Below are 12,214 nucleotides of genomic sequence, written 5' to 3' on the forward strand. Positions count from 1 at the left end.
TTGCTTAACAAATGGTCTGTTCATTGATGATGGACTTTTGCACTCATTATTCCCTAATTACATTTTAAATTACCGCCGTGGGAATGATTGCATTCAAAAGACAATGGGATTAGACTTCCTATGCATTGTGTTTATGTTTGTATGTGTGTGATTATTCATGTTTGTGTGCTAGCAGTCAATAATCAAATATCTCTCTTTTTTCTGCTTGGGTATCTCACTGTATATTTGTTTGTCTTTTTCTCTCTATATTAGAATCTGTGTTAAACTTCTCGCTGGTGGTGACTTTAGTTGGAGACGAATCTGCCTATTTCGGTTGTAGTCGCACTTGGTCCCCGCTCTGATATTGATGAATTGACTTCATAAAGCACTGAGGCAGCACACTCTGTCGTCAGTAATCAATGCCCAGATCCATTCTTTTCTCTTCATTCGAGGAGGCGTCAGGGAGCTTTCCCACTGCCGAGCAGATGAGCCCGGGGTCTTTGGGGAAATTCTCCTCTAAACCAGTGTCCTTTCCATGATGTCTCACACATGCAAATTGCATACATTTAACAAGATTGTCAACAAAAACATCACATCCAACTGTGACTGCCCCACCTATTCGTTGCATTAAAGTAGAACGGCAATCACCCCAACTTGAAGGCTCTTTCATCCGAGCAGAGGACATTCATCATGTAGACTTTTTAATTTGTGTTATGTTGCTGTCTCATCTCATCCTCACCCTTGGCCTGATGCTCTGTGACAGATGCCTGCAAACAAATCATATATGATTACATAAAGCCAGTAAAGCACTTTAGTTAGGTCAAGGTTAATGCTTTTGTTTATTAATAGAAATCCATTAGAGATGGATATGCTCTTGTTAAGGGGGCTTTTACCAATTGAGGACAGTGAAGGGTCTGTGTACTGATCAGTGTGTTTGGACAGTATCCAGTTATGTAGCTGCACTTATCTTCAACTTTCAGTAATACATTTCCACTACACATCATCTTTACTGTTATTTTAGCATTCCTAATTTACTGAATAACATTATATGTGTTATGACTAACCATTGCTGACATAATTGATGAACCTGTGGATATATTTTCAATCAAGCACATCTCTGTGTCAAGTGTCATACACAGTTAGAAATGACCATTACAATCTTGACATTTCCGAGCTGAGTATTTCGTAAAAGAAACAGTCCAATTTTGTAACAGAAACATTTGAGAAAGGGCATCACCCACATGTTCCCTATTTAGCTACACTAGCTTAAAATGCCAGTGACTTTAATAAAAAGCTCCATTATCATATAGTACTTTAACAGTGCTAATGTCATTCTTAGATGAGGAACATTATACAAAATGACTGCTTGAAAAACATCAGCATGTAAACATTGTTCTTTTGAGCATATTAGCATGCTAATGTAAGCATTAAGCTCCATCATCGCTGTGCCCCACAGTCAATCAACTAATGAATTCATTGACCTATCATTTAACATGTTTACAAAATGGGGGACTTGTGGCCTTGTCAGGTTTAGCATACTGGAGGGGAGTATCTCTGGTATATCCACAGCTTGTCCATAGTACATACACAAAGACAGTAGATCTTTTGATTCAGCCATTCCTTAAAAACCATCCAACCCTTCGTCTTTCTCTAGCCTTAATAAAAGGAAGCACATTTGAAATGGGGGATCCAGACTGAGGAACACACTGTGCCACTCGGGAACTGGCTCATCTCTGCTTGGACCAGGATCTGTTCAAAGTGTGAAATGCCTATGCCAAAATAAATCCAGCGGCATTGAATAATTTAATTGATTCTTATTATAGATAGCGCTCAACTCCCACAGATTTTACAGGCTCGCTAAGCTGACCCCAGGCGCTGGGGAAAGGCTCATCTGTGTCACTTTGATGGGTTGCCTTGTGCCTGTGTAATGCTTTCTTGTTCACTTCTCTTACTTCTTATTGGTTGCCTCTGAGTCACAGCTGAAATGTTACATTAAGGACGCTGTTTTTAAAATAAATGACTTTAATAAGTTCTACAAGTTACATTAAGGCTATAAACCGAGGCTCAAATTCACCAAGAGACCTTTGCTAGTTTCCATATAAATCATCATTATCCACACTTCACTGACATAAAAGCTTAATTATTGAAGATATTGTTGCATAGCCAAGTGCAAATATCCCAGTATTTCGACTAAAACCCAATTTGCATGACATTATGTACAGTACAGGTGACGTGTGGTCCTCATTCACTCGGTGAATGTGAGCCTCAAGCTGCAGCATAATATTTGAAGAGCACGTTTATGCTGATGAAGATAAATGGATTTTGAACATTTTTGTACTTCATGATCTCGTACAAGTCCATGAGCTGTATTTTTTATAGAAGTATTTAAAGATATCACACTGTCTTTTTTACAAGATGTCTATAAATACTTCAAAATGCCAGTTTAAAGAAAGAGATCATTAAGCACAACAATCCTAAGAAGTCCATTACATGTATATTCATTTTTGGGATGTTTCTAAATGACTTTTCTCTTTTTTTTTCTCCCTGCACAGCGATCCAAAATAGCAGTGTATGAGAAGATGTGGTCATACATGAAATCCGCTGAACCCTCAGTGTTTGTTAAGACCACACCCGATGGCGTAGCCCGGGTACGAAAGTCAAAAGGCAAGTTCGCCTTCCTCCTCGAGTCCACCATGAATGAGTACATTGAGCAGCGGAAGCCCTGTGACACCATGAAAGTGGGTGGCAACCTCGACTCGAAAGGATACGGTGTGGCGACGCCCAAAGGCTCAGCATTAGGGTGGGTGGAATAATATAACAATATCCTCCCTGTTATAGTATTCCACCTACCCTGATGTCCCCTTGTTTTCATTCTCTTGTTGTTTTTTCATGGACACAGAGGTAACGGTAGTATGCTTTTTAATGCACTTGGATACTAAGGTTTAATGATAAGAAATGTATTTTCTATATATTTTATAGATGTGATAAGAGTTGCTAATTTATAGTCAAGTAATTCAATCCAGGTGATAAGGTAAAGCTAAGAATCATTTCACATGTATGTCTCTCTTACTGTTGCTTTCTCTCTCCTTCGATCTCTCCTTCTGTCCTGTGCTGTCCTACCTGACTGTTGTGTTGTCACTTTTAATTTAACAGTTCAATGGTTTTTCAATTTAGCCTTTTAAAAGCTGCGCTGTCACTTGTGACGAATGTTAATTGCATGATGTTTGTTGTTGTTACTTTTTCTTCTCAATGACAAGTGTCCCCATCCTGCACACTTCAGTTCTAAACTACGTAACCCTTCATGCCACCTTTTCCAAGATTTAACACTGTCTTTACCTTTTATAATGAGCCTTTCTTATCTCTCCATATTCCTTAAATTCTTAAACAATTTGTCCTTTCCTAGACCATTCTGATTTACAGATTCTGTGCATAAGCCCCTGCTTTCATATTGGTAGTATCACTACCATTTCTTATAATTATTATTATCATGATGCTTAGTACAATTATTACTTTGCATTAGATTTCTCACGGACCTGTGCATTTTCTTACAAGTTATGTTTTATCGTTTCAAGAAATGCTGTTAACCTGGCAGTTTTAAAACTGAATGAGCAAGGCCTCTTGGACAAATTGAAAAACAAATGGTGGTACGACAAGGGAGAGTGCGGCAGCGGGGGAGGTGACTCCAAGGTCAGCCTCGATGTCACCACAATCGGGTACTATAGTGCAGAGTAATCGGCAAGGCTTTTACGACAACCCAACCATTACCATAGCAAACGTTCCCCCCAGCCAACCTACTGCTGCCCCGCGGCACATCACCAAATGTACTCATCCTCTGACCGGCACTTTAACATCTCAGATCAAACTGAGGAGCATTTGTTTAGCAGACAGAAAAAAATCACATGTGTTGTTATCGGACAGTTATGTTTCTAGAATAAAAATTATGGAGTTTGCTTTGAAGCTAGTGGAATTTCTAAAAAAGGGAGACTATCCGGTGAATGTGGTTGCCCTACAATTGTGAAAGGTGGGCTTTTTCAACCTTCCACATGTGCAGGGCAGATCGCTTAGTGGCAGATTGAACCACTTGTCTAGGTAGGTTTGACAGTTAGAGTAGGACCAGTTGAAGTCACACGCGAGAAGAGGCCTCTTAGTTAGCTTGTGACAGAATATTTGACATTGAAAAAGGCAGAACCGTCCAGTCTTCACTCCTGAAGGTGAAGTTGGCTAATCCTCCAAAATACATAGCTTCGCAGTACTCCAACCGCACAGCTGCTTCGCACCCATGACACTGGCCCAGGACCCTTGAGCTTTAAAGCCATCGAGATAAATTCTCCTTAAAACCTCAAAATGGCTGCTCAGCTGAGGCCGACAGGGAAGCAAGGGGAACAGCGGCGTCTTGAGGGGAATAAGCATTACAGGCAAACGTGAGAATTCTAATTAAACAAAAAGACCTATGGTTCCTTTTTAATGAGTCATGTCATGAACCGCCTTTGGTTTGCTTCCTCTGAATGCAGCTCCTACCCCACTCAGTAATAACCCAGCTGTGACCCTTTTGACCACCAGATCCCTCCCTTTTTCTTCTGTGGTTAAATGATGAATTATGTTCTCCTTTGTGGTAGCTAATGGAGCCAATTGTGAAACCCCACTCCACCATGACAACTTAATATAATGTTGCTTAAATGATGTGCCATGAAGAATTGTGATATTTTCACAAAATTACATATATAGCAGTAGCATTATATACAATACAATCCAGGTGCATTTAGTGACAAATGATGCTGTCAGCACAAATGTGATGATATAGATCAGGTAATTGGTTAGATTACAGACAAGCCGCAAAGTCCTGTGGACTGCAGATTGTGTCATTACACTCTTAATATCATTTGTCATGGATTGGCCGAGAGCACAATGAACAGTTAAGCTGCAGCCGGTCAACTCTGAAAGAGCATCACCACAGGCATGGATCAAATAATGTCTTGCTAAATGCCCGTGGTTTATTTCTGAAAAGGAATTTGTATGTCACCTTTTTCAATGTTTGCATTGCTAACATTGCTATGTTCTGTAGTCACTGAGCCGAGGAGGCCTCCCTGTGCTACTGATGCTCAGGAGCCATTTGAAAGCATCTGTCTCTTGCGCCGTCATCAGTGATTTATCATGCACAGGTATGTACAGTCTGTTTCCTGGCTTATTTTGGCTCCCCAGGACTCAGCGGAAAGGCCTGATTGGGTGGAATAAAGCGGCCCGGAGCGCTCTGCTCCAAACGGGGTATCGCTTCACCCCGTCCCGCTCACAGCTCGGTGTTCCTACAAACATCCGGAGATGCACATAATCATGCACACAGCTGCAAGCGCACACAGTAACCACTGCTCTCTCCTGCCCTCAGGCCCAGCACAGTGCAGCCTAGATTGAGTTTCAGACACAGAGCGTGTTACGGGGTAATTGCATTGTTAATCAATGTCTCTCCGAGGCAAGACAATGGTCTGGTCCTCACAGTCCGTTCCTCCTGATCGGCTATTAGGGATATACAGTGGTGTTATGTTCTCCCAGTGCATTATGCATTGCATGTGTCCCCTTCAGGGACATTGTTCCAAGGGACAACAGGTCACTCCTTTATCGATGCACTGTTTTTCTTTGCTTCTTTTTCCCACTTTTACACAGAGGGATTGACCTAAACCACAAATGATCCACTGTTATATTACCACTACAAAGTCTTTATCCAGCTCTTTCCCCCTAGAGTAATCCAGCGCAATAGAACATTATGATAATTTATGATTACACCGAGTAGTTTGACGTCCTATAAATATCAAACGGCACAAAACAGCTGTGTCAGACATCAGATTATGCAGCTACAGGCAAATATGAGAGGAATTATTCCACTGATACTTCTGAGCTTAGTCCTGCAGCTCAGTGCGGTTTGGTTGGGACACACTCATCTGACACTAATCTGGAGTAATTGGGAGATACATTTTTCTTAGCGATGTGATGGGATAGAACACGTAAGAATTAATTAAGCTTTTTACTTTTGGGCATAGCTGCTTGAATGAGAAATTGGTCGTGATACCTGCAGAAGTTATTGTTGTCATGCCGGCGACAGTAGGATTTAGCTGATATTGTGGAAGTAGAAAAGTAGATCTGTCATTTCTCTGTTTGTTAAACCAAGCTCCTGTTTGACTGATCTTGTAAAAGCTGTTCAGAAAGCCCCTGTGATCCGTTACCCGCCCCCAACAATGTACCCTGATATTGGTATTCATAGACCTGCAGATTGTACTTGCGGTACCTGCTCGTCGCCCTGGTAACAGCGTCTGCCGATTACTCAAAGCGATATGGGTAGGTCCTGGCTTTAGCATAGGGGTTATAAAGGTAATAGTTAGAATGCCTGCTCTCTGTGATGTTGAACAGCCAGGTGTCCTGCCTTATCGCTTTGTAAAGTATGTAGTAGTTTAAAAGTTGAATAACATAAAATAACATAATATAATGTTATTTATGTTATTTCCCACGTGAAGAACTCCTGTAAACCTTGCAGTATTGAAACTCAGTGAACAAGGCATCTTAGACAAGCTGAAAAACAAATGGTGGTACGATAAGGGTGAATGTGGAACCAAGGACTCTGGAAGTAAGGTCAGTCGCTGCAGGTCTTTTGTACTGATTCCAAATTGCATTTTGACGTACTGTTCATATGCAAGACAAGACTTCTCTGACATCTATAGTGTACATTTTGTTTATTTGCTACACATACTTTTTTCTTTTTTTATATAGCTCAGTTTTTCTGCCACAAACTGTAACACAGTTCACATGTGGCTTTAACACAAGGCACTGTTTTCCCAAATCCATATTTTCTCTTGTTTTGCCATAGAAATGAGACATTCTTTGATGCAATATAAAACATAGAAACTCTTTTTAGTGGAAACTGTAATGATAATAATGTGGGGAAAGTGCCTTTCAGAAACACTATTTAAATTGAATCACAGCAGTTAATCGTTGTTGATAAATGCTATTTTTGCTCATTTTCACTCTTAACATTCATGATATTTGACCATTATGCTGCTGTTCCTATTTACCAAACTGTTAATGAAAATTTGATTTATTTGTGTTGTTACTAGTTTGCATCGAGATGTGTCTATTAGATTCTTTGGCCTCCTGTGGTGTGATGAACAAGCAAAGCCTCTTATTGTGATGACTTACTGAAATTCAACTTCTCTCAGCGGCGAGAGCGCCGTAGGGTGTCCTCTAATTCTTGTGGCTGCCTGGAGTTGAAGTTAGAGGCTGTTTGCACATTATAAGAGGTTTCGGGAATGTAATAAACCCACTATTTAACCCTCTGAGATACAGTCAAAGCCTCAGATTACAGGTCAGGGATTCCAGTAGCTTTACGATACCTTCACACTCATAGGGTTAAACTGCAAATAGTAAAACTCTGATGATCAAATTTTTAATGAATATGTTTGGTAGGTAAGCAGCAGCAAAATGGTTTGATCTTTAGTGTTTTTAAAACTTTAATTGAGCTATCATTCATCTATTATGAATTTGACTGTACTGTATGACAATGTTGCCATGAGAGTTATACGTACATGTCGCCAAGAGAATTTAAAAAAAAGATAGGGATTTTCAGAGCCGTCGACCTATGCGATACTGACCAGCTTCCTTACATGGTCAAGAGCAGAAGCCACTTTACTTTCATGCAGTGTAGGGAAGGCAAAGCTCTACATTCACCAGCAGTTGGCTTCTTTCTCCTCAGTGGAGAATGGTTTGACTATGGCAGTCGGAAGTTTCTCTGCAACTTTGTGACAGTCATAGGAGAATCAGTTCAGTCAAAGATTCTAGCCTTAGCACCTCATTACATCTTCAATTTTTTGGTTGCTTGTAGCTGTTAGTGTCCATAATCTGCCATACTATATATATGTAGCCCCAGTAAGATAGAGTATGATGATGTTGTACCAGAGCAGTTTAAGCCAAGGCTATGTGAGGATAAGTTTGAAAGATATAGGCTGTATTTTTTCTGCTGCCCATGCTCCACTGCAAAACTCTTAACTGTGTTATTCACTTTCCTCCAGGACAAGACAAGTGCTCTCAGCCTAAGCAATGTGGCTGGTGTCTTCTATATTCTGGTTGGAGGGCTGGGGCTGGCCATGATGGTGGCTCTGATAGAGTTCTGTTATAAATCACGGCAAGAAACCAAACGGCTGAAATTGGCCAAGAATGCCCAGAATTTTAAGCCGGCTCCCCCGACCAACACCCAGAACTTTGCCACATACAGAGAAGGCTACAACGTATACGGAACCGAGAGCGTTAAGATCTAGAGGTACGTCTGCTCACTGTCCCCGAGCGTTGTGGGAGATGAATCATTTAGCTTCCTGTCATATCAGTGAGAGTGAATAATAAATGTGTTTGTGTTGTTTCTGCTTGTGAAATTGTTTATGGTTGTCATGTTTGGTTCAACAAAACACACATGCCCACTTAAATACAAAACTCGGAGATATTGCTTATGCTTTGTAGCGTATAGCGGCATGAGTAGTGCCTAGGTACACAACCTCGTGTATCATGCAGGGAACTGCTGTAGAGCGATCATACAATCGAGATGGTCTTTTATTCTGTGTTTATAATCAGATGCTTAAGTGTCAGTTTAATCCCAAATTACATTAAAAAAACAAATGTTCTCACTTACTTTATCAGTGGTGTTCACAGCTTTAAAAAAAAACAAAAAACTTTTTAGGTGGTATTGATTGATATATTTCCAATGTTTGCTCTACAACAAGCTGTTTATGACTTTATAAAGTTTAAAAGGCAACATAATATGGACTATAACTCAAATATTCAGTCTGTTTTGGTGTCCATCACTTTCTGAGGGAAATATCTGTCTTTTTATCTGCTACGTACTTATATATTGTTACCAGCTGGTCACTGACTGTATCTGTCATTCAGTGCTGGGCAGGCAGCGTGAAGTGATTTGTTAGAGCTTAAAATCAAAAAGCTGGAAGTTAAATCTAAACATTTTTGAGTGCGGTAAAAGTGAATCAAAACAGAAAAGCTGTGAGTCAGAAAACCAAAACAATGTGTGGTGCTTAGTGGATCTGAAGAGTTAAAATAGTCATTTAGTTATATATTTGTGTATAGTTACCCATTGTTAATTTAAGTAATTAAAACACTATTAGTCCAGACATACCCTGTTTCTCTTACTGCAATAAACTACAGAGCACTGTGAAAAGCTAAGTGTGACTATTTCTTCAGTAAAAATGTAAGAGGCAATAAAAGCTCACTTGCACTTTAATACCACTAGGAGTAAGTTGGAATTTAATAACAACATTTTTATACAGCAGTTCTACAGCACTTAACTTAAAAAAGGGCCCTGTTGAGTTTCACTGTTAAATAAATTGTTAGTTTTGCATTTGATTCGACTGATGGCATGTGTGTGTTCTGTTGCTTCTGATGTACACCAAGTGCTAAATCTGTGTTTACAGAAGTACAGCTGTACACCAGAGCAACGAAATGTGAAGCGCCTGATAACAGATTTTAGATTGTTTACATGAGAGACTTCTGCATTTGTGATTTTTGTCTGCGTTTAGCTGGATTGTTGTTTTATGTTGCCGTGCTGTCAATCAAATATGATCAAACCCCATATACAAGCTTCTAATATACTGAGTTGTTCAGGGTTAAACTTTTGTAATGAGTCCAACGTATATATGAATTTGATTTAATATTTAATTGTTGCTTATTTAGTCGCATATATTTGCTGTTATTGGGATAAACGAAACATTTCAAACCTAGTTTCAATGGGCTTTAAAGAATAAAAAAAGTACCTTGTTTCATTTGCATGAGAAGTCTTTCAACTTAGATCAAAGCAGATAACATTTGTATTCTTTAATGGATTAAGCTGAAATATTGAATACTCATACGCTACTTTTCAGCCAACATTAGTCACAAACAAAAGTATTTTCCTGCCAATAATGATACACTTCAACTTTTCCCGTGTTTGTTTCTGCCCTTTGTGTCGACACAGGTTTAGGAAACATTTCCATTGTCCCTTACAACTGTGACTGAACATCTAAGAAAGGACAGGAACACGGGGATTGAGCTCCAAGCCAAATCCTCGGGGCGTACACGGCACGATAATCTGCAATGACGACACGACTGGACTGGTCACGGGAAGAGCCGAAACGGTTCCCTCCTCTCAGTGCCTTATGGAACTCTGAGTCCAATCAATGCAACTCATTCGCAATGATATTGCTTTTTGCTTGAAACTCATACAAAACAGAAGAATGGTGCAGTGATCGAAATATATAGATAGATATATATATATAATACATTTGACATGTTACAATGAATGAGAGAACTAAAGCCATCCTTTGCAACCCTAAGCACACTTTGAAGTGCCAGAAAGACGACTAATCTTATATGACAAGTGTCTAATTGGTTTCTTGTAATCAATATGATCAGATTACTCTTCATCCTTCTGCTGCCAGATTTTCACTGGTTATATGTGTTAAAATATTTAATTTTATTAGATCTATTCAGTGCACTGTACGACACTGGTTATAAGACAATAGCTTTTATACTGCTGTAAGTCACTGATCGTGACCTTGTACTTATTTTAAAAGACAGATTGATCTGCTGGAGCGAAATGCCATTCAGCGCAAAACAATTCCTGAGTGTGTTGTTTGTACTCTCAACTCTGGTGCTGCTGCCACTGTCTTCTGAACGTTTCATGGGACTCATGAAGAAGAGACAATGATCTGGTTTGGCTTTTACGCACTACAGAACCAGGTCATAATTCGCACTTCCAATACTGCCAAGAGTGTGTTTTGTATGACAGAGTGTGTAAAGCAAAGGAAAAAATAAATAAAATCTGATCTACAGTTTGTAAAGTATCAAAGTAGCGCTGACTCACTAATGTTCGCAGCTCCACACAGTCTTTCCCTGAAGTCTAGAATCCTTCAAGTCTCTTGTACATGAAAGTAAAACCAAACAGAAAGGGTAATTCAATTGTAGATTAACTGCAATCCAATTAAAGGATAACAGTAATGGCTTTTAAACTGTAGTGTGTTTGGATTACCTGACCATTTTCTTTAACAATTGCACATTTTACAACAAGCTGTGGTTTGCTTTTAATTTGATTTCCTTTAATGAACATTACAGTGTTTGGTGATTTCACTTAATAAATGAAAAATATATGAATACAATGGAAAATAGATTTGTACAAGGTTAAACCAGGGAGAGCCCTGAAGCTTAGCACATTTCCATATTGCTGTGATCATTTCCCTTCTTTCAAAAAGACTGTGATTCCATAGGATTTAGGAAGATAGCTATCTAATCAACTATTGGCAGATCATTTTATATTTCAAGAAAAAAGTGAAGAAACCGATAATGTGAATAAAAAAATAAGGAACGATTTGAGAAAGATGTGTACATTTAGATAAATGAGAACTATTTATACAACACGATTGAAGATTGGATTCACTGTTTTTCTTTTTTTTTCTACGAAATTGCATGTGTGAATTCAGTGATGCTTGACGAGCTCTGCTACTCACAACCCGACCTTAGGTTAACGTTAGATATCCAGCCCTGGTTATTCTTTTGCAAATCAGTTAAATCCTTTATTTTTATTTCATTCACGCCTCACCTTCTGCAACGAAAAAAGAAAAAAAACTCAAATCACCAGGCATAGTAGTGGGTACAAAAGAGCAAGCGATGCATGCATAATTTGCTGAACCTCATTAGTGAGGCGCTGTACAGAGAATTTTAATACATTTTGTAAATAAAATGTACAGAAGTGCTCCTGTGTCTGGGTCAATGTCATTTCACAACACTATTTGAACCTGGATATGTCTGTGGCCTGCAGGTCTTGGCTAACTCTGCATACTTACAATTAAACAAAGAAATGAGTTTTTTCTGTAATAGGTCCAATATTGAGCCGTTAGTCAGGGGAAGTGTGTGTGCATGTTTTGGATCAATAGCTAGCACCATCTGCTTCAATCTCGCTCCCCTGCCTCGCATCCCCTGATTGAGGGCTCCATTGACAGCTTCATCTGGCATGTGATCTTTCTCTCTTCCTCTCTATAAGATGTGACACAATCAATAATGTAATATTATAACCGCCAACTGCTTACAAAACATACTGCACATGGATGTGACACGTATCTTTTGATTCCAACACAAGTATTGAGAATTTAAAAATACATTTAAGGGAGGACGCTTTCATTAGGATTTACTGATAGTAAATACAGCAGAGGGGACGGTTAATCAT

General features: G+C 39.3%; 1 protein-coding gene across 5 annotated transcripts in view; it reads left to right on the top strand.

Annotated features, from left to right (window-relative positions):
- Positions 1–11,743, top strand: part of gria3b (glutamate receptor, ionotropic, AMPA 3b) — an 86,808-nt gene extending 75,065 nt beyond the window's left edge. The window contains exons 13-16 of one of the 5 annotated variants that reach the window (XR_004570638.1): positions 2,532–2,779; positions 3,552–3,666; positions 6,480–8,275; positions 9,971–11,743. Coding sequence is in view for 2 of the 5 variants with exons in the window: in XM_034232528.1 (XP_034088419.1) it covers positions 2,532–2,779; positions 3,552–3,666; positions 8,028–8,273 (609 nt within the window). In the remaining 3 variants the exon portion in view is untranslated. Of the gene's footprint in view, positions 1–2,531; positions 2,780–3,551; positions 8,276–9,970 lie in introns of those variants that run through there. The other 4 variants (XR_004570639.1, XM_034232528.1, XM_034232527.1 and 1 more) reach the window with 4 other exon arrangements.
- Positions 11,744–12,214: the final 471 nt, after the last annotated feature.

Source organism: Gymnodraco acuticeps, unplaced genomic scaffold, assembly GCF_902827175.1.
Source record: "Gymnodraco acuticeps unplaced genomic scaffold, fGymAcu1.1, whole genome shotgun sequence".
In the NCBI taxonomy this organism is placed as follows: domain Eukaryota; kingdom Metazoa; phylum Chordata; class Actinopteri; order Perciformes; family Bathydraconidae; genus Gymnodraco; species Gymnodraco acuticeps.